General features: G+C 37.5%; 1 protein-coding gene and 1 pseudogene across 1 annotated transcript; both read right to left on the bottom strand.

Moving 5' to 3' along the window:
* Nucleotides 1-11,693: 11,693 nt before the first annotated feature.
* Nucleotides 11,694-11,862, bottom strand: LOC129763751 (U4 spliceosomal RNA; annotated as a pseudogene).
* A 5,701-nt stretch (nt 11,863-17,563) lies between these two features.
* Nucleotides 17,564-19,673, bottom strand: LOC129771623 (vesicular integral-membrane protein VIP36). Its single transcript, XM_055775461.1, has 5 exons — nt 19,245-19,673; nt 19,034-19,149; nt 18,692-18,889; nt 18,470-18,632; nt 17,564-18,414 (listed from the first exon to the last, which is right to left on the bottom strand). Exons 1-5 carry the CDS (start codon nt 19,384-19,386, stop codon nt 18,038-18,040), a joined length of 996 nt encoding a protein of 331 aa, XP_055631436.1. The 5' UTR covers nt 19,387-19,673; the 3' UTR covers nt 17,564-18,037.
* Between the last annotated feature and the right edge of the window lie 4,469 nt (nt 19,674-24,142).

A 24,142-nucleotide genomic window follows, 5' to 3' on the forward strand; every position in this document is an offset into this window, starting at 1 on the left:
TGGCAAGCAACCACGTTGGCGAATCGGAATTCGCATGGCTTGCTGCACCATAGCGAAGTAGATGTGGCGGGTTTTAGAATGAGTACACCTCGTCCATCAGCCCACTGGAAAAGGGTCCAATCGATGATGTCTCGACATGTCGTAGTCACGATGGTAGGATTAATTTTTGAATCATTTTTTGGTAGCCCAACTTTAACGATATTTTTATTATCCACCGCAAACGTGATTAGCATGCAGTGGAACTGATGGGTGCTCAATGTTTTCATTTGGGGGCAGCAATTAAACGCTATTAATTGGTCTCGGACGTGGTTTCACTCATCTACGATATCAAGCACACATCGCAATACAGCAAATGACCATTATGTTTGGAGAATAATTTAATTGAACGTGTAGATTCGCCATTTTTCTCTTGGAATTTAAATGGCTGACTGCTATTTTTAGTAGCGTGGGATTTTCTTCGTCTTGGATGGCACTAACGTTCCCAACTGGAACTTTTGCCTTCTCAACGTAGGGTAAGTGGAGGTAATTTGGACACCCTAAGCCTATTCTTCCCCAACCAATCCGCGTTGACGGCATTGAGCTTCGTATTACGACATGGGGGACAAGGCATGACAATATGGGTTTTGCAGAAGAAATGAACACACTTTTAAAATAACAATTATGAATGAAAATTATTTTTCCCAAATCAAATTAGTACTCTATGTAGACGAGAATCACTTTTGCTTGCAAGTAGTAAAAAAATATCATACAAAAATTGCGTCTAAAGATAATTTTATATTATAATGGTAGGTTTTAGGGAGAATATCTGAAAATTGATAGAAAATAGTTTAAATTAGGGTCAGAGCAACGTACGTCTAGTAGGTAAATAACGCCAACAAAAATTTTCATACAAATTTTAGCAATTCAAAACTGCCGTAGGGCCAGCGTTGCCAATGTTCCAGTTTAAACTGGATTCTTCCAGTTTTTTTCTCGATCCAGTCATCCAGTTGAACCCTAAAATCTTCCAGTTTTTTGGAATATCGTCCAGTTTTATCCCGTGTTTCATATGTGTGCCCTAGTTTTATCCATTTTATGTCCAATAAATTTACAACGATAAATATTATCTGTCCCTCCCTTTTCCTATCCCTTATGTAATTTTATTTTCTTACATTTATCATTCGACCTTGGATCGATCTCTCTTTACTGCGACCGGCGAGGTTGTGATTCGGTTTTTTCCATTTTGTTCAATCGGTCGGTGTTTTGTCGAAAATTTCATAACGAAGAGCTTTCCCGAATGGTGGAGACTTATCAAACTACTTCAAAAACAGGGTATCACTCAATTGATAATTTTATTTAACAGCCTACCCAAGAATCAATGTGCTACATTGTGTTTCGATTTATATTAATATCGGATGTTCCGAACCATTCTGAAGTTCAGACCAATTGATCTACCATTCCATTCGCGACTGGTACAATATCCATAGAAAGAAAACTTACCCAAAATAGGTCATAGTTTATATAAACATCAGATGTTATAGATCCTATAAAACATTCTGAAGTTCAGAAGGTCATAGAATAATGGTTTCCATTGTCTTTAATTGATATAAATATAAAACCCAAGTAACCTTGCTTCCGTTCACAACAAATGGATATTAGTTTCTCATAGTCACTCGAAGGAGTTTTAGTTCCAAATATAAATAATTTAATTAATGCAAACAAACTCCCCTGAATAGCTGATAGCTAACATGCATAAAATGCATGTGAACCATAGTGTATATTTTAAAAGAAAGCATACTATGCATATTTTTTCAAAAGTACTTTCTCGAGCTAGAGGAAATATTCAAGGGTCCCTCATATTGATCTTGATACCGAAATTTGGTTTGTACAACCCTAATGTAAGATGTAAATTAGCAATGAATAATACCAAAAAAATGAGAAAAATAGCTTCTCAATACCAAAATTTGATAATTTCAATACCAAAGTAATACTTGAGCAACGTTGTTTGTGGTTATTTGAGTATTGAAAAAACAGGAAGTGAGTTATATCTATGGTATAACTGCAATGGTGACGTAGGACTATCGTTGATTCAGTGATCATTTGTTTGAAGTTGAATCTGAATCCATTCTGAATGAATGAATGGCTAAATGAATATTTGAGGCACTTCGAAAACGAGAGCTCTTTCGCTTGCATGTTATTTTCAATGCCAAGAGGAACTGTCAGATTATTTTGCAGCAGCGATATCTTTCCGGATTCTTCTCGAAGTCCACCACCAGTGCACTATGGTCCAGAAGGTGCATTTAAGTGGAAATTGGCATCTAGAGCTCGACAGTGATTCTCTAGACAAAAACTGTCTTCGACAAAGTTGTTACATATAATAGAGCGCTCATTTTTATGTTATCAAAAATAGGGTGATCAAAATTGTCGATGAAATGAAAAATCTAACTTTCTTATCTTTATAGATAGAGGTAAACATAGTTCGACAATATTGTAGCCCTGGTTATTTTAAGTAACTTTGTGGAACAATATTTCTTTCTATCTCTTCAAATAACCGATATAAAGCTTTTTCTCTAGGTTGAGTTAGGGTTACCATGAAAAAAACAGGAAGTGGGTTATATCTATGGTATAACCGCAAGGGTGACGTAGGACTATCGTTGATTTAGAGATCATTTGTTTGAAGTTGAATCTGAATTCGTTCTGAATGAATGAATATTTGGGGGACTTCGAAAACGAGAGCGTTACGTTGAAGGCACAAAGTTTTATGCATCCAATATTGGATACGGAAATATCCTACTGATGGGGAAGAATATTCTTCAGAAGCTATTCTGTTAATTGCGATTGATTGAAAAATCACAAAACCAAATGTATTTGGTCACAGTGTAACATGGATAGAAAACATTAGAATAAACTCTTTCACATGAATGTAATTATAAATTTCCAGAGGAACTGGCAGATTATTTTCAGTAACGATTAGATATTTCCACATTTTCCTCGATACTGGAAGCCCACCAGTGGTTAATGCTAACTCGATAACCATCTATTAATAGCACTTGATTGAAAAATATGTGATCACAGTGTTACATGGATAGAAAACATTCAAATAAACTCTTTCACATGAATGTATTTTTAAATTCCCAGAGGAACTGGCAGATTATTTTCCGGAATTTTCTCGATGCTGAATGGCATCCTAACGGAAAGAGTTCTGCGCGTGTATGTGTCGATCCTTCGCCGTCCACCTCCTCCAGCACGTTAGGCAACGATGTTGTCTTGTCGATGTCCTCGCGAAAAATGGATGTGTCTCACCACCAGAATATCGCTTAAGTATGCTTTTTGTGTGTGATTGAATCGAGAGAAGGTGTGGTTTATGATGGCAATTTGGAAGGCAAACTAGAGGGGAATGAACTCTCTGAGCTCGAAACTTTCGGCGACTGAGCAATAATCGATTGCGTACGCATACAATATTGGATACGGAAACATCCTACTGATGGGGAAGAATAATCCTCAGAAGCTTTCCTGCTATTTACACTTGGTTGAAAAATTACAAAATCAAATGTATTTGATCGCTGTGTTATATGGTTAGAAAACATTAAAATAAACTCTTTCACATGAATGTATTTTTAAATTCCCAGAGGAACTGGCAGATTATTTTCCAGAAATGATTAGATCTTTCCGGAACTTTCTCGATGCTGAATGGCATCCAAACGGAAAGAATTCCGCGCGTGTATGTGTGTGTAGCGATGTCTTCCCGGGGAACCGTTTGTGGCATCACTCTCCTCCTGATGGATTCCCTTCTGACCTAAGGTGCACAAACAGGCTCTTGGTGACACCGTTCATTCGCGCTTTCATGATAAACGAAGAGCTTCACCACAACAGCGACAACATGCTCCAATCGCTGTTCAATTAGAACTGAGTGGATTTCCGAGCGGCGCTCACTTATATACCGATTGGTGATTTCAATAGCCTGTTTTGAAAGCAATTTTAAGACTATTGAAACAAGTTTTTGGATCAGAAAGTAACAAGTATAGAACGCGTAGACATTTTATCTTTCGAAAGAAGTGTTTATCATACCATTTCGTTCAGTTGTTTAGGAGCTATTAACGCTCAAAATCTCGGTCTCCAGCGTAACGCTTTCGTTTTCGAAACTTTGATTTTACACCCCGGTATAGAAATGAAAGACGTAGTCCTATGTCAAAAAGGTTTTTTTGCTCTAACTTTTATGTGTAAAATTCTACATCAAAACTGTCTTCGAATGACTTTTAGAGCTTTCCAATCCACGCATTTTACGGTGCATAACTTGTATGTATCTTAATTCTACTCAAAGTTATGAGTAGAATTAAGTAGATTAAGTAGATGTTTTTTTTCCCGAAAACACGACCTTTTCATTTGCTAGTCGTTCTTTTTGGGGCAAACATAATAAAAAATTTTTGATGGCATTTTAAAGAGCACATTTGATTCTACATAAGGTGTAACTTCCAAAAGAGTGTTATTTTTTGTATTTGAATAATTAAATTTGAAATTATGAGTTTTTGCATATAAATGAACAAGTTGCAATTTTTAAATGCATATAGTAAGCGTAGACTTTAAAGCAGCATCACTTCAGTTCAGTCTTATAGCCACTCAACATGGAGGTTCAAAGAAGATACCTTTTCGGTGGACGAAATATAGAACACGTTATACAATTATTACGAGAAAAATGCCAAGATATATGTGTTTTGAGTGCCAGAAGGTGCCTGAAATGCCAAATGCTGAGCCAAAGGATGAAGCGTAACCGTGTTCGGGAGATTACAGAAAAATTTTCTGCTGAAGAAATGGGCCTCGCAACAGCTTCGGATCCAGTATTATCTCTTAGTAATAGGCAAACACCAGAGTATTCCGATCTTCTGATCCCGGAAAATGCTAAGCATTTGATTTTGTAGTTTTTTATTTGTATGATTTTTATTTATTACTATGAATTTAATTTCCATTATAACAACTAAAACAGGTTAATTTGTACATACGGAAGATTTTAAAAATAAATTTGAATAAAACAATAGGAACAACAAAAGTTTGGTTAAATAATGTCATCAATCAACTCATCGCCAGTAAAATATGTCAAAATATTACTAAAAAATAACACGTCGAGCCCCGAGTTGTTCTTCATACGGTTTCTTTTCAGGAAGCATTTGATAATTTGTCGGTCCCCGCTTTTTTTTTTATACAATAAATATATTTTATTGTAGAAAAAGAAAATAGTCAGAAATTTTTCTCGTAATAATTGTACAGGTAAACTTCGATATAACGTACATTTCACTTTCAAAATTTTACGTTGTATTGAATTGTACGTTATATCGAAGCATAATAAAGTACTCACAAACGTAGTCTATATTACATTATTGTGTTGCTGTTTTAGTAAAGATAATAAATAACTTCAATCAGAAGACGAAGCCGGCCTTTCTCATGATGTTTCCCTTCGTACTGTTGATTAAAGCTTGATTCATTTAGAATCCGAAATCACAAAACCAGCTGTATTTCGGAATTGATTGAAGGTACAAAACTTGTTTTAGCATCACAATAAAGATAATTCATTGTTCTATCAGAAAAAAAATATTGAAAAAAAAATTTCCTTTACACTTTGGAAATGTGTACGTTATATCGAGGTAAAATGTACGTTATATCGAGTGACGTTATATCGAGGGTACGATATAACGAGGGTACGTTATATCGAAGTTTCCCTGTATAACGTCTTCTATATTTCGTCCACCGAAAAGGGAAATCAACAATGTGTCTTCTTTGAACCTCCATGTTGAGTGGCTATAAGACTGAACTGAAGTGATGCTGCTTTAAAGTCTACGCTTACTATATGCATTTAAAAATTGCAACTTGTTCATTTATATGCAAAAACTCATAATTTCAAATTTAATACAAAAAATAACACTCTTTTGAAAGTTTCACCATATGTAGAGTCAAATGTGCTCTTTAAAATGCTATCAATAATTTTGTATTATGTTTGCCCCAAAAAGAACGACAAGCAAATGAAAAGGTCGTGTTTTCGGGGAAAAAACATCAATAACTTTGAGTAGCATTAAGATACATACAAGTTATGCACCGTAAAATGCGTGGATTGGATAGCTCTAAAGATCATTCAAAGACAGTTTTGATGTAGAATTTTACATATAAAAGTTAGAGCAAAAAAACCTTTTTTTTCATGGTAACCCTAACTCAACCTAGAGAAAAAGCTTTATATCGGTTATTTGAAGAGATAGAAAGAAATATTGTTCCACAAAGTTACTTAAAATAACCAGAGCTACAATATTGTCGAACTATGTTTACCTCTATCTATAAAGATAAGAAAGTTAGATTTTTCATTTCATCGAAAATTTTGGTCACCCTATTTTTGATTACATAAAAATGAGCGCTCTATTATATGTAACAACTTTGTCGAAGACAGTTTTTGTCTAGAGAATCACTGTCGAGCTCTAGATGCTAATTTCCACTTAAATGCACCTCCTGGACCATAGTGCAGTGGTTAATGCTAACTCGATAACCACCTGTTAATTGCACTTGATTGAAAAACCACAAAATCAATTGTATTTGGTCGCAGTATTATATGGATGAAAAACGTTAAAATAAACTCTTTCGCTTGAATGTAATTTGCAATTCCAAGGGGAACTGACAGATTATTTTTCAGCAACGATCACTTCATTCCGGATTCTTCTCGATAACCAGCAAACGTAAAGAGTTGCGCGCGTGTATGTGTGTGTGTGACGGTTGCTCCGATGTCTCAAGCGGAAACAATTTTCGATGCTGGTATTCTCTCGGTCGTTTTCTCTTCTCTTAATGATAATGAATCCCTTGATCCCTCACCATCCAGCTCGTCCAGCTCGTTCAACTCGTTCAGTAACGATGTTGTCTTGTCGATGTCCTCACGAAAAATGAATGCGTTTCACCACCAGAATATCGCTTAAGTATGCTTTTTGTCCGTGACTGAATCGAAAGAAGGTGTGGTTTACGATGGCAATTTGGAAGGCAAACTAGAGGCGAATGAACTCTTTGAGTTTGAAACTTTCGGCGACTGAGCAATAATTGAAATATATATGATTTTCGCGATGCGAAACATTTTTCATTGCGCGCGCGAACTGTATTCGATACGAAAATATTCTACTGATGGGGGAGAATAATCTTCAGAAGCTTTCCTGCTAATTAGTTGCACTTGATTGAAAAATCACAAAACCAAATGTATTCGATCGCAGGAGTACTATGTGAATAGAAAACATTAAAATAAACTCTTCCGCTTGAATATAATTTTCAATTCCAAGGGAACTGGCAGATTATTTAGCATTAACGATGACATCATTCCGGATTCTTCTCGAAGTCCACCACCAGTGGTTAATGCTAACTTGAAAACCACCTGTTAATTGCACTTGATTGAAAAATCACAAAACCAAATGTATTTGGTCGCAGCGTTACATGTTAGAAAACATTAAAAAAACTCTTTCGCATGAATGTATTTTTCAATTCCCAAGGGATCTGGCAGATTATTTTTCAGCAACGATAATATCTTTCCGGAATCTTCTCGATGCTGGATGGCAACCAAACAAAAATAGTTCCGCGCGTGTATGTGTGTGTGGTGGCTGCTCCGATGTCTCAAGCGGAACCGTTTTTCGGTGCTGATACTCTCTTGGTCACCTTCTCTTCTCCTTCTGATGGCTCGGCTTTTCTGCCCTCCCTCACAGTTCCAAACAAACTGCATGTCTTTCAGGTCAGGTCAGGCTAGGTAATGAATCCCTCGATCCCTCGCCGTCCAGCTCGTCCAGCACGTTCAGTTCGTTCAATTACGATGTTGTCTTGTCGATGTCCTCACGGAAAATGAATGCGTTTCACCACCAGAATATCGCTTAAGTATGTTTTTTGTGCGTGATTGAATCGAGAGAAGGTGTGGTTTACGATGGCACTTTGGAAGGCCAACTAGAGGGGGATGAACTCTCTGAGTTTGAAACTTTCAGCGACTGAGTAATAATTGATTGAAAATTATATAATTTTCGCGATGCGAAAGATTTTCCGTTGCGCGCGCTTGAAATATTGGATATATCCTACTGATGGGGAAGAATAATCTTCAAAAGCTTTCCTGCTTATTACATTTGATTGAAAAATTACAAAATCAAATGCCGCTGTGTTATATGGTTAGAAAACATTAAAATAAACTATTTCGCATGAATGTATTTTTCAATTCCCAGGGAACTGGCAGATTAAAGGGTGTGTCACATCAAATTGCATCACGGAAAAAACGCTGTAGAAATTTAATTTTTAGGAATTATATCTTCAGCTTTCGCTTATAATCAGATAAGAGTGTATAGATCACGTTGGCCATGCTTCACTGCCAATTTTTCGTAAATTTGGAAAAATGTTGTCGAACGAAAAAGAGCGTCGTGAATTAATCCTGCGCACTCATTTCGAGAATCCGGAGTTGTCACATCGGGACATCGGTAAGATGCTGGGAATCGTCCAATCCACGGTCAGCAGAGTACTAAAACGATACTTCGAGAACCTAACCATCGACCGGAAGGTGAAGAACGGCAAAAATGGATGCTTCGTCAGTGAAAAAGATCACAAGCGCGTAGTTAAGCAGTTTAGACGTGATCCGAGAAGTTCGGTCCGGGATGTCGCCAATAAGCTGAATTTGTCAAGTTCATTCGTCCAGCGGACCAAGCAGCGGGAGGGCATGCGTACATACAAGGTTCAGAAGGCTCCTAACCGCGACGAAAGGCAAAACATGGTGGGGAAGACGCGAGCCCGGAAACTGTACACCGAAATGCTGATGAAGCCGCATTGCCTGGTAATGGACGACGAAACCTACGTCAAAGCGGACTTTCGTCAGCTGCCGGTTGTTCTTCTCCGGTGACCAAGCCAACGGGGTCACCTTCGTGCCAAAGGAAATGAACCCGCCCAACGCGCCGGAGCTTCGCCCAATAGAGAAATATTGGGCGATTATGAAGCAGGCCCTCCGGAAGAACCCAAAAGTTGTCAAATCGGAGGCGGACTTCAAGAGAAAATGGATTTCTGTTCAAAAAAAACTACAACCTGACGTTGTACAGAACCTTATGGACGGGGTAAAGAGGAGGGTGAGAGCATACGGGCTTGGGCTCGAAGTATGAATAAAAAGAAAATGCCAAAAGTTGTTTAATTGTTTTTATTTTACTGTCTAAAATTTTCAAAAGGATCGGTCTACTGGGCGAATTTCTACAGCGTTTTTTCCGTGATGCAATTTGATGTGACACACCCTTTTTTTTTTAGCATCGATTAGATTTTTCCAGACTTTCCTCGATACTCAAAGCCCACCAGTGGTTAATGCTAACTCGATAACCACCTGTTAATAGCACTTAATTGAAAAATATTTGGTCGCAGTTTTACATGGATAGGAAACATTAAAATAAACTTTTTCACGTGAATGTATTTTTCAATTCCCAGGGAAACTGGCAGATTATTTTTCAGCAACGATTGAATCTTTCCGGAATTTTCTCGATGCTGAATGGCATCCAAACGAAAAAAATCCGTGCGTGTATGTGTGGCGGCTGCTTCGATGTCTTCCCGGGGAACCGTTTTTCGATGCTGATACTCTCTTGGTCACCTTCTCTTCTCCTCCTGCCTCCTGCCTCCTGGCTTTTCTGCCCTCCCTCACAGTTCCAAACAAACTGCATGTCTTTCAGGTCAGGCTAGGTAATGAATCCCTCGATCCCCTGATTCCTCGCCGAAAAAGAATAATTTTCAGAAGCTTTCCTGTTAATTGCGATCGATTGAAAAATCATAAAACCAAATGTATTTGGTTGCATTGTTATATGGATAGAAAACATTAGAATAAACTCTTTCTCATCAATGTTTTTATCAATTCCCAGGGGAACTGACAGAGTATTTTTCAGCAACGATTAGTTCTTTCCAGATTTTCCTCGATACTCGAAGCCCACCAGTGGTTAATGCTAACTCGATAACCAGCTGTTAATAGCACTTAATTGAACAATATTTGGTCGCAGTGTTACATGGATAGAAAACATTGAAATGAACTCTTTCGCATGAATGTATTTTTCAGTTCTCAGGGGAACTGGCAGATTATTTTTCAACAACGATTGAATCTTTCCGGAAATTTCTCGATGCTGAATGGCATCCAAACGAAAATAGTTCCGCGCGTGTATGTGTGTGTGTGTGTTGGCTGCTCCGGTGTTTCAAGCGGAACCGTTTGTGGCATCACTCTCCTCCTGATGGATTCCCTTTCGGCCTAAGGTGCACAAACAGGCTCTTGGTGACACCGTTCATCCGCGCTTTCATGATAAACGAAGAGCTTCACCACAACAGCGACAACATGCTCCAATCGCTGTTCAATTATAACTGAGTGAATTTCCGAGTGGCGCTCGCTTAAATACCGATTGGTGATTTCAATAGCCTGTTTTGAAAGCAATTTTAAGACTATTGAAACAAGTTTTTGGATCAAAAAGTAACAAGTATATAACGCGTAGACATTTTATCTTTCGAATGGAGTGTTAATCATACCTTTTCGTTCAGCTGTTTAGGAGCTATTAACGCTCAAAATCTCGGTCTCCGGCGTAACGCTTTCGTTTTCGAAACTTTGATTTTACACCACGGTATAGAAATGAAAGACGTAGTCCTACGTCAAAACATTATGAGAAGTTGTTTATGGTATTTTTGTTGGTATTTTACCTCGTATCTAATGCTGATCCGTGCCTTTTTGAGGTATCGAACTATACGCTACGCCCTTCTATCAGCGATTTTATGGATTTTATAAAGCGACAAATACGAAGCTCTTCAAGTTTTGCCCAAATAAAACCATTCCTCAAATATTGTTGCACAGTAATTACAGTTACAGTTTTATGAACTACATATAAACACTACACGAAGCATAAAAAAATTCTATTTCTCAAGCATTGAAATGGGTAAAAAAATCAATTTAGATAAATCATAGCCGGTCTTCTTAAAATAAAAAGGTTTTACAGGATCCAGTTTTTTTAAGAGCAATCTTCCAGTTTTTTCAAAAATATTATTGGCAACCCTGCGTAGGGCCGACTAATCTTATAGAGAATAGTTGGCCTCATACAAACTAATGTCGTATCCAGATGTCGACACCATACCGCCATCAACGCGAATACGGTCAAAATAAAAAAAGTCACACTGTACACTGAGCTCAGAGATGCCAGGTTTGAAGACATGTCTTCATTTTGAAGGCATTTGACTTACTCTGAAGACATTTGGTTTTGTGAAGATATTTTGAAGACATTATGAAATATGTCAAGACATTTCAGCATGATAGCGTATGTGAATTTTTGAGAGATATTATTTTCATAAATTTCTAACTATTGACCGGAAAGATCGTCAAAAGAAGTAAGGCTTTTGTATCAATGTCATTCGATCGCATTTTTATCAGTGTCACTTGTTTACTTTTGTTCTTAGGGTGCCCATACACTGTTTGACCGAAGCCAAATATTTGACTCTTTTTGACAGATAAAATTTGGTCAACGTGTACTGATCAAATATATTCTACACAAAACACGACAAGCAAATATTCAATTATTGGATGCCTAAAATATTTCAGTCTGTTCTTCGAACCTGTCGGTACAGGTCGGTACATGGTTAGGTTACCTTGAATATTTCAGTTGATTTTTTCCATGTTCGGTGTTTGAATACTGTTGAAAATTGAAGAGTGGCAAATAAAATAGTGTTTGTACAAATATCAAATCAAACCTTATCTGTCAAAAAATAACAAATATTTGACCTCCGGGCAAACAGTGTACGGGCACCTTTAGTAATCAACAGACTTTTGCCTCGGGTTTTCTAGTGTTCAACTAGCAACAATCACACCTCGGATAAACCTCAATAGTTATGATATCGTCACTGTGCAAAACTAGTCTCGGGGTCATTCACTCGCATTTTTCAATCTTTTCCACACAGAAGTGTATATAATGAATTCAACAACGTGGGACTTTTAATGTCTCTTGAAAATATTAGTCCATTTGCACTAGAAAATTTGAATGATTGTGACATTGTATTTGTATTAATTTGGACCTATATTATACAATAGATTAACCTAGATCTTTCAAACGACCACTTCACAAAACGAAGGTTTTCCGGTTACATACCGTTTCAATGATCAGTTTTATGAAAATGGTTTGAGCTACAACCAAAACTTCAAAGCTGAAATAAACAAACCGGGGCGATATTCACTCAATCAACGGTATATCAGGCTAATTATCATTTCTAAACGCATGAAATTTAGTTCGCGGTTGTGAAATATATTCTTTGTTCACATTTATTGAAATAAACTTCAAAAACTCAAGGCAAGTTTGGTGAAATGCGCTATATAACAATGCCAATTAATATAAACATTGAATAAGCTATCAAACTTTGTCCAAATGTAAGCTATGAATTTTAGTTTTTTCGATATGACTGTGAAGACATTTGAAGACATTTTTTCGTTCTATGTAAAGACATTTGAAAAAATCACCTGGTATTCCTGACTGAGCTACACATGCAAACTGAATAACTGAATGCAATCTCGAATTTATTGCCTGGTATTCATTGCTTTGGATGCTTATTAGCCACTAGATAACTTGAGTAATACTTTCAACCTCTTGGCTCATGTACTCGTCATCCTACAGTGCTACACGAGATGGAAAATGTATGGTGGGAAGATTTTCAAATATGTGACGTTACAGATTTTGTTTATGTGTGTTACTTTTCTTATAATAGTCCAGAACATAGGAAAAGTATTGATATTAAAAGTAAAAATAATCAGATGAAATGAACGAACTAATAGGAGTACCGATAAGTTTCTTGGTTTTTTTTTTCCAAAAATTAATGCTTTATTCTGGCAAAATGGTTACAAGTTTGATATTCTAAGTATTGCCTATCGCTATAACGCATAACTTATTCCCATCTTTCTGGCTATTCACGGATTCCTTTGCGGAAATAGCCGGTTTTTCGGCTAACCACGAACGGATCCAGTTTTTGACTTCAAAATTGGAGAAGTGTTGGTCAACCAGGCCATGTCGCATTGATCGAAAAAGGAAGTAATCGGCCGGAGCAATGTCTGGAGAATACGGCCGATGGGATAGGACCTCCCATTTCAGCGTTTCCAAGTATGTTTTGACCGGTTTCGAGACATGCGGCCGAGCATTGTCGTGCTGCAAAATAACTTTATCGTGTCTTTGCCCGTATTGTGGCCGTTTTTCCTTCAGTGCACGGCTCAAACGCATTAACTGTCGGCGGTAGAGGTCCCCCGTAATGGTTTCATTTTTGCAGCTCATAGTACACCATGCCCAGCTGGTCCCACCAAATAAATAACCTTCTGGCCGTGGATATCCCGCGCGTTCGTCGATGTAGAGGCATTGCCAGGGTATCCATACGTTGCCCGACGTTTAGGATTGTCGTAGTGGACCACTTTTCATCGCCAACAACGATTCGATGCAGAAACCCTTTCTTTTATTCCGTTAGAGCAGTTGTTCGCATGTGAAAAACGGCATTCGTCGTCTCGCGGCTTCAATTCATACGGCACCCAATGGCCTATCTTTCGGATCATTCCCATTGCTTTAAAATGATCGGATATGGTTTACTGAGCTACTCCAAGTGCATCTGCAAGTTCGTGTTGCGTTTGTGATGGATCTTGATCGAGTGAAGCCTCGAATTCTTCATCTTCAAACTTTTTTGGCGATCCTGAACGATCGTCTTCCAAGTCAAAATAACCACATTTAAACCGTGCAAATCACGTCCGACACGTTTGCTCAGTTGGAGCAAACGTGTCACCATCATCTTCCACCAAAATGCGATGACTTTCCGCAGATTTTTCTTCATATTAATGTAATGAAGTACTCTCTCTCTCGTTGGGCCGAAATTCGACATATTCGAAGTGGCAAAAAACTATGTTGTTTACGCTTTAACTTTTTGATATATACTAAAAAAGACGCGCAATTAGAGACGTCGGTTAATCGTTCGATTAATTCAAATAATCGAATACCTGAAATCATAATCGAGTAATTTTGTATCGAATAATTTAAAATCAAAATATGAATACATCGAATAATTGTCACTGTAATCGCGATTAATGAAAAAAGGAATCTTTCTCGAGGTTAATGCATTTTTAAGTTAAGAATTAGGCTATACAATTTTTTTTATCCAACATTTTTTTATCCAACCATGTAACATCGACAACCCCATAGACCACGCGACCAGAAAGACAACGTGATACGTGATTATTATAAGGGTGGGTTTAGACTAGGGATATATTCATGTGAAGAAATATGATGAGATTTATAGAAATCGCATCAACCGTTTACACTAGCGTGAACTTCTATAATGAATATATTCATATCTTCGGTGAATTTATTCACCTGAAGTAGAACTGCATCCAACTTTAGTGATTTCTCACCAGTGAGAAATTCACAAGCGTTTCCATATGCTGAATTTATTCAAGTTATATATACCTCGAATAAGTGTATCATATTTATTCTCACCCGTTTACACCTATTTTCACGTGAATAAATCCATCTATAGCTATAGATCTCCCTAATGTAAACCCGCCATAAGAAATAAATATTCGCTCGATGAATCGAATATTGAAGACAATTGTTCGAATGAATCGAATATTGAAAAACGATTAATCGATAATCGAATAAATGAAAAATTTAGACATCACTACGCGCAATGACGGTAGCTTTCCAACGAATGTCTGGAAATTGGATTCCCTGGAATAATAATCAAGTTACGCCATCTGTTGTAAAACCGAAGAAACTTACCGGTACACCTAATAGTTTTATGGCGAGTTTACACTAGGGAGATCTATAGCTATAGATGGATTTATTCACCTGGAAATAGGTGTAAACGGATGAGAATAAATATGATACACTTATTCGAGGTATATATAACTTGAATAAATTCAGCATATGTAAACGCTTGTGAATTTCTCACTTGTGAGAAATCACTAAAGTTGGATGCAGTTCTACTTCAGGTGAATAAATTCACCGAAAATATGAATATATTCATTATAGAAGTTCACGCTAGTGTAAACGGTCGATGCGATTTCTATAAATCTCATCATATTTCTTCACATGAATATATCACTAGTCTAAACCCACCCTTAGTTAAGCATCTCCAACTCAAGACGCGTGGAAGTATACCCTAAGGTGGGCCAACTTGCTAAAACCACTCTTCAGCCATCTTGGAAATCTACTGTGTTTTGTTTGTAAACAAAACACAATACGCTTGTGCCGGAGCTCGCTCGTGATCAGTCTGTCTCTTTCACGCTTCAAGGAAATAATTCCCCTTCTGCTTTCTTCCGTACTGTTTTCATATACCGCTCCCCTAGCCAACTTAGTGACGAAACGGCCTCACCTAGTACCATAGACCCGTCTTGCTCCAACTCAGCTTCAACAAAACATCATCATTTTACTTTCTGCGCCATCTGGTTGTAAATGTAACGTAAATTCGTCAATTGGCGAATTTACGTTGGATTTATAACCAGATGGCGCAGCGAGTGAAATGATGATGTTTTGTTTTTTTGGTATGAAATTGACGAATTTACGTTGGATTTACAACCAGATGGCGCAGCGAGTATAATGAGGATGTTTTGTTTTTTTTGGTATGAAATTCGTTCAAATTTTCTTGAAAAATCAGAATTTATCTTCAAATTTCCCGGTTTCATGTATTCTTTCCACGCTGAAAAGGTTAGAAAATCATCATTTTACAATGTGCTATGTATATTACTATGTACTTAAATTGTTTCCAACTAAGTAGACGATGAATAGGGTGTTTTGGGCTAAAAATACTGTAAATTCTTCTCGTATCGGCCCCTTCATAATCAATGATATCAGCCAATTTCATATGATATCGATTTCATCGCAATTATCCATAGTATCAATAACCGGTATGCGTTATCAAACATAAAATTTTCGAAGATTATGACTTTGGTCAAATCGCGTGTTGAAACCATCGTAAATATACAAAACTCCAACTTCCTTACCATATACTGACGACATTCAATGGCTGAAATGAATCTAAATTGAAATAAAATTAATAATCACCACCCAATGTCCTGGAAAAAAGGTAATGAAGATGGTCGAATTTCGAGCGACATAGCATGCGCTGCCATAACTATTTCGCAAATAGTGACGTCAGTCGTTGTGTTTATCTTTGATTGCCCACCGCATCCATGTGAAAATGCTATTTTCAGGAAGTAATTTATCAATGAAAAACGTACATTTGTGTAGAGCTCCAGCTGAATTTGAGGCTAATATGATAGCGTAAAGTGAATATTTGTGAAATCACTTCGAAAAAGACGGATTAAAGTGATATTTCCATGTGCCATTTTCACTTCCCCACGTTCATAGAATCAAACGAAGTTTCATTATTTTATCGTTATGAAGTTGATGTTTCGAAGGCTCTCAGTGTCGGTGTGTATGTTGTGAGATAATAATCGCCAGCTAATCAGAATTTCACCGAAAGTGTTACTGCTTTCGAGAACTAAGCATTCGACTGCTTTCTGGACCTTTTTACCACATGAATAATCGAAATAAGCCACGATATAATTGTCACCTGTTAGAAAACAACCAGTTGAATGATTTCATGAGAATTTTGGCTCAAATTATCATGCAACCGTGAGTACTTTCAACATTGTTTTGTTTCTTCCATATACATTCCATATAGAACGCAAATAATTACGACACGATATTTTGCTTGCCAATACAGATACACTTCGCCTACTGCTCCACCTCTATATGTACCTCATTGATCACCACCGAATCTTGCTTTTCAGTGCGTAAAATAAACAAACACCCTCACTTTTGTGGTTCTGAGCTCTAATGTAGATGTCGCATGAGCTGATTCAGCTTTGCGTAAATTCGTCAATTCGTTCAAATATTTTAGAAAAATCAGAATTTATTTTCAAATTTCCCGGTTTCACGTATTCGAAACTATACGATACGAAGTTTGATACGAAGAAGTTAATTTTCATTAAGGATTTTTATTCGAAAAGTGCTCATTCTACCTGAAAACTCATTATTATCTTCGACACTTCACTAATTCGTAAAACGTAGTTCAGTGGCGTGCCGTTTATTTCGTTTCCACCGTGTTCGAGAATCCAGGGGTTAGACATCAAATTAATATAGGCTATCCAAAATCAAAATCAATATGGCGTCATTTGTTTACCAACATATCATTTACGAGGATTGAAAACGAAAAATGCGCTGCTTTATTCTAACTGCATGAGCGATTTTTATATTTCGATTTCACATGGAGGTGTTCACATTTAACATGGAGTTTAAAGTTAGTCACTATTCGACTATATAATCGGACCGAGTTGTAAACAACAGTAATTGATAGAACCAAAATGTCAGTGAACCGCTGCAATATTGGGTACACTGGCAATATGAGGGATTTCACGTTTTAGTCGTACCCCTGCGAGAATCAGACCCCCTATATTGATGTTCACTACTGACATCTATCAGTCGTTATCAACTTTGATTGGAAATGCTCCAAGTCTACCAAAAGTAACTGATCGATAATACCTCGTAAAATAACGGCAATAGGGCAACTTGCGACGAAAACTATCAATGGCTCATTTTCAGCGTTTATATTTCCGACGAAGAAAGTATGTGGTTTTGACTTGGATAACGTTTCTTAACGTTCTCGTTCAATATAATCTCTACCGCGATTCCATCCCATCGGATGGATATAATCATAATCGTTCGAGAATCGAAAATCGACGCCAATCCACCACATACTGTAGACTAGGGTTCTTACAAACTAATGTTCACCTCAATACGCACATCCTAACCGAAGAATATTTAACGCACACACCATGTCTTCACCAAATTCCACCAAGAAAAGATTGACCCAACATCAGCAATGTCACTTTCTGTATTTTAAACAAAATGTTCCCGTCATAAAATATGCGTACGTTTTTGTTACGTGGTTCTGTTTTTCCCTCTCAAGCGCTCGCTAGCAGAAAGAAAATTTGATGTTGTAAAGCTAATCCCACGGTTTGTTTGTGTGTGTGTGTGGGTGTGTGTGTGTGATGTTTCCCTTTTTTTCAGTAGAAGCGTTTTCTAGCGTTCTCCTGGTGCCTCTGGTAGAACATAATTCCAATAACGACCAGCACCACCACTATCAGCATGGACAGCAGGATGAGGAAGAAGATTTTCACGTTCGATGAGCCGCCCTGCTTCGGATCATCTTTATGTTCGCGAGGCGCATCAAAAGTGGCCGCTGATGGAATAATGCGACTGCGATCTTCCGCCAAAAGCGCCGGCGCTTCCAGTTCGTAGAACTTGATTGCCAGCACGTCATGGTTATCGGACAAATCGCCGGTCGTTGCTGATACACCAAAATGGTAGCCCGTAGGCAATTTGACACCGGAAACTTGCAAACATTGCTTCCATGTGTTCTTGTTCTCCAAATCGGTGGATACTGTAACAGGGTGGTATGTTGAGAAAGTGGTTTATTTTCAGGTTTATTGGATTACCTGTCAGCACATCATTTTCGTATCGGATGCTGACGAGAGTATCAAAGTCTACGTTTCTGAACTTAGCCTCGCAACCAGACAATTGCGTATGTGTTCCATCTAGATCATGATCATAGGATAGACTACCATTGTTCACCATGGCACTAATGTATGGATGTTGATGCTGCAATACAGATATGAACATAATCCCATCATAATAACCTGTATATCATATTTTCTTACATTGTGTGGCCCGTTATGGTTGCTGTATGTATCGAGAATAACTGCTAAACCTTGAAAATGGTCCCGACTTCCAAACACTGGTCCCATCTCTAGCCGATCCTTGGCATACCAAATGGCCATTCCATCGCCATACAGATCCTTGCCTTTACCGTGTACTTTGAAACTTATCTGTATCTCCCAATTGATCGAATTACAGGGCTAAGGCGAAACAGAGGTGCGCAACACAAAGCGATTAATAAACACGTTTTATCATATAATCAATAAAGAGTTTCTTTGTTGCTCCGACAGCCATAAGGCATCTGTATTATCACAGTTGGAGGATGACGTATTTATTCAACATACCAATTGATTCCAAATAGATCCACTCTTGGATTGAGAGTCGGGCGTAAGCCGGACGTAACTATTCGTCACAAAGGTGGATCCTATGAAATTCCAATAAGGAATAGTCATCCCTGAGCCTGAAAAACATTAACAAAACGAATCACTTTCACTCTGAATCGATCAGCGAACTGCAAGAAAAAAATAACACCGGAATACTTTTTTTTAAACTCACCCTGAAATGGTTTGATGAGGGAATGCTCTCGCTTCATATAATCGTTAGGTTCATTTTGTTGGCAACTATAATGCACACCGAAGCTCAGCAGAATGAGCAACCCGGCAGTTACGGTTTGGTGATTTACGCCGCTCGGGAACATTCTCCTCTGTGTCGTCTTGCTTTTTATTCACCTGCAAGCTTTCCTCTCTATATCTACAAAACCGAACTACAATGTACAACGCGACCTCTTCGCTGGTCCTCGTCTTTATCATTCACGGGTGTTACAAATAGCTCATCTGTATCGAGAGCAATCACTTTTCACTAAACACCTTTAACACAAGAAAGATTCTACAAACGATCCGATAATGGATTGCGCTTACTATTCTGCTTTGGATGAGTTTGCTTTCGACCTTTCGACTGATACAATCATGACAGCTGGATAGCCAGTGCTGCCATCGATTGATTGGCTGAATTCAGTGTGATACACGGGTGGTGTAGATGGAGTAGTGAGTTAAGTGCTGTGATTTCACAACTCAATAGTCCCCTCCCATTCCATGACGTCAGAACGTCGTGCAAGTCACAGTTCTCCAGAAGGCGAATTGACGAATTAACGCAAAGCTGAATCAGCTCATGCGACATCTACATTATAGTTCAGAACCACATTGTAACTTTTTTTTTTCAACTGAGTAAACGATGAATAAGGTGTTTTGCGCTAAAAATACTGCAAATCCTTCTTGTATCGGCCCCTACATAATCAATGATATCAGCCAATTTGATATGATACCGATTTCATCGCAATTATCCATAGTATCAATAACAGGTATGCACTATCACACTTAAAATTTTCGAAGATTATCTATGACTTTGGTCAAATCGCGTGTTGAAACCATGGTAAATATACAAAACTCCAACTTTCTTACCATATACTGACGACATTCAATGGCTGAAATGAATCTAAATTGAAATAAAATGAATAATCACCACCGAATCTTGCTTTTAAATGCGTAAAATAAACAAACACCCTCACTTTTGTGGTTCTGAGCTCTAATGTAGATGTCGCATGAGCTGATTCAGCTTTGCGTAAATTCGTCAATTGCGATGATATCAATATCATTGACGAATTTACGCAAAGCTGAATCAGCTCACGCGACATCTACATTAGAGCTCAGAACCACAAAAGTGAGGGTGTTTGTTTATTTTACGCACTTAAAAGCAAGATTCGGTGGTGATTATTCATTTTATTTCAATTTAGATTCATTTCAGCCATTGAATGTCGTCAGTATATGGTAGGAAAGTTGGAGTTTTGTATATTTACCATGGTTTCAACACGCGATTTGACCAAAGTCATAGATAATCTTCGAAAATTTTAAGTTTGATAATGCATACCTGTTATTGATACTATGGATAATTGCGATGAAATCGGTATCATATCAAATTGGCTGATATCATTGATTATGTAGGGGCCGATACGAGAAGAATTTACAGCATTTTTAGCCCAAAACACTCTATTCATCGTTTACTTAGTTGAAAAAAATTAAAGTTACAATACTTAAAACAAGCCATTCCTCGTAATACACACAGCACATTGTAAAATGATGATTTTCTAACCTTTTCAGCGTGGAAAGAATACATGAAACCGGGAAATTTGAAGATAAATTCTGATTTTTCTAGAAAATTTGAACGAATTTCATATCAAAAAAACAAAACATCCTCATTTTACTCGCTGCGCTATCTGGTTGTAAATCCAACGTAAATTCGTCAATTGGCTGATATCTTTGATTATGTGGGGGCCGATACGAGAAGGATTTGCAGTATTTTTAGTGCAAAACACCCTATTCATCGTTTACTTAGTTGAAAAAAATTAAAGTTACAATACTTATAACAAGCCATTCCTCGTAATATGCATAGCACATTGTAAAATGATGATTTTCTAACCTTTTCAGCGTGGAAAGTATACATGAAACCGGGAAATTTGAAGATAAATTCTGATTTTTCTAGAAAATTTGAACGAATTTCATACCAAAAAACAAAACATCCTCATTTTGCTCGCTGCGCCATCTGGTTGTAAATCCAACATAAATTCGTCAATTGATATCAACATCGGTGAATCCAAAACATATCGTTACTAATAAGGCTATCAATTCTATTAAGAAAACATGTAATAGAAAATTGAAACAAACTTGAAATTAGATTTAAGCGCAAAGTATAGGATTCTCTTCATTTTCTTCTAAAAACTGGAGAAACGCCCACGTGGACAATAGTGGGAGGGGTATAAGGAATGTCCACGCTTGTCCACGGAGGGGGAGGGGGGTGTCTAAAATCATGCTTTTTCTGTCCACGTGGTATGTGGACATCCCCGTACTGGATGGCATGATTGAACGCTCCTGTCTTCTTCTCCTCGAATAATGCACGCAAGGCTTTAAGTAGTTTACTTACTACGTCTAGGGACATGCCTTTTGATTGTAATGATTCATTCACTTTATACACACTATCTTTCCCACTGTTGTGTTCGGTCGAATCTGTTAAATCAGAGAGAACAAAAAAGACGGAATAAATGAATCTTTCCAACGCTATACCGCTTGCCATTTTGATGACCATCTTGTATCGGATGGCCTTTCGACGATACTCTCAAAAACTCAAACGCTATAATTCTGAAATGTCTTCACATATTTCATAATGTCTTCACAAAATCTTCAAATGTCTTCATAGTATGTCAAATGTCCTCAAAATGAAGACATGTCTTCAAACCTGGCATCTCTGCTCGTGGATTATATCCTCTTGGCCGGGGCGTGGGTTAGTCCCTCTGATTCAACCAGAGTGGCATTTCGCATTTCGAAACGAGTGGTTTTTGTTCGTTTGCACGACCACTTTTACAATTATGAATTTCGAAGCGAGCTCGAAACGAGCGAAATGAATAAAGTAGTAGTAGAGTTGCGAGCAAAGTTTGACATTACGTAACATTGTGTTCGAGCATGTTTTAACTCGAAACAAGAACAAACGGCTCGACAAGAAATGGATGATCGTCGTATGGGAAAATGCTAGTGCAACTTTGATTTTAACACTAAACCTTACATCAAAGAAAATTTCAATTGCATTTCCTTTGGTTTTGACGTCTATTTGTACAAGTATGGGAGTATAAATACAATACTTCTATTTTAGCACTATGGAATCACAAAGAAATACAAGAAGTATCACATTTGCAGTACCTTTGTTCATTTTTCTTAAACCTTCGAAATGGGTATATGAGCAACGGGTATCTTGAATTTGTCGAAGAAATATTGCTTTGTTTCATTAAACGATGTTGTATCCAATTCGATCAATTTTTCGCATAAGCTTCTTTCCAGAAGTGGTATCAGTTCATTGCACACTGAAGAAACTGTTGGTTGAGCCATACCAAGTAAAAAGTTTTCTCCTTCATTACAATAATTTGATACGACCAGAAGCCAGAAGATTCAAAACGGCCACAAATTTCAAAGCTGCAGGAGTAGCAGTACTTCTGAAAGTTGTTTGGAATACGGTTGTATCCAAAATATTCTTAAATACTCCTCGACTAAGTCTGATATACTGCCAAAACCTTGAAACAAAAGAATAATTATTATCAGTTATATCGGAAACGTATATAAGACAAACTCACTCATTTTCACTTAGCGAAAGAGAGTCAGTTTTATCGCCCCATCTCCCGCCTCTGTGGAATAAACGCGCAATGTCACCCAGTTGCGGGTAATAGGGGAAAAGGGGGGAATTTGGACCACCTAAGCAAATCGCCTAATATTTCTAAACCAATACGGTCTAAATAAGAAATGTCACATTGTATACTGAGCTACACTTGTTTTCTCTCAATAAATAATGTTTAATCATTATATGAAGCTTCAATCTACCAAATATATCATGAAATAGAAGAGATGATTTTTGGACATTAAAATTTGATGCGGGGTGATTTGGACCGTCTGTGGGGTGATTTGGTCCAGTGTGTGTTTCATCGAAAAAAACATACTTATGTTTATGTAAAGTACCGTTCTGAATTATATTTCGGACGCTTAAGGTGAAGGTGGAAGCTAGTCACAAATGGCTGCCACAATGGCGCTCATTTCTTTCATCTCCCTCCCTCACCCTTCGCCCGAAAATCAATAATTTTGCGAAACAGTGTGGAGAAAATGATCATTTTTGCACACTTCCCATGAAGTAATATCAGCCAAACTCTAATCGATTACTCACAAGATATTAAATTTTCATCTGCTGTCGCACTGTATAGTGAAAAACGTCGGAAAACTCGAGCAAGTGCTCTGAAAGTTAAATTTTCATTTTTCAATCTTCGACAATGGTTTTGTTTGTATTGGTGAAAGCATCGTTATTTTTTCGACACTGATGCCAGACAACATCATCGAAACATCTATCAAAACCACTCAATAAAATGTTATTCCTGAGTCATAGCGTTTCATATCATGAAAATCAATAGAATAAAATTGTGTTGATATCAATACAATCATTATTTTTACGTTTAATGGGTCTATAATGTAAGTTTTAGCAACTTCAACATTGGGTAAGAAAATTGTATTGCAGAGCTCGGAACACTGCCACGGCTGTCTATGCTTTCAAAAACAATAAACGGAAAAGTACTACATTCAATCAAAATGTCTCGGCCAACGAAGAGAAGAGTTAAGGCTCTCCAACGTGAATATGTGAAAACAATACGACCAACGAAGGAAAATATGAAGGAATTATCAGCATGCGGAAGAACTTGTTAATATCAAAAGAGGCCCAATTCGCATGTGTTATAAATTTGCTCATGTTACGCTCGCGTATAATCAGTATTGTCAGTGTCAATGAAGCGCCACACAGTCTGATAAGTGAATTGATCTATTTACATGTGCTTCGCTCTTCTCTCACAAACACTATTACCCCATTTTTACACGTGG

The sequence above is a fragment of the Toxorhynchites rutilus genome, chromosome 1 (assembly GCF_029784135.1).
Source record: "Toxorhynchites rutilus septentrionalis strain SRP chromosome 1, ASM2978413v1, whole genome shotgun sequence".
NCBI classification, from domain to species: Eukaryota; Metazoa; Arthropoda; class Insecta; order Diptera; family Culicidae; genus Toxorhynchites; species Toxorhynchites rutilus.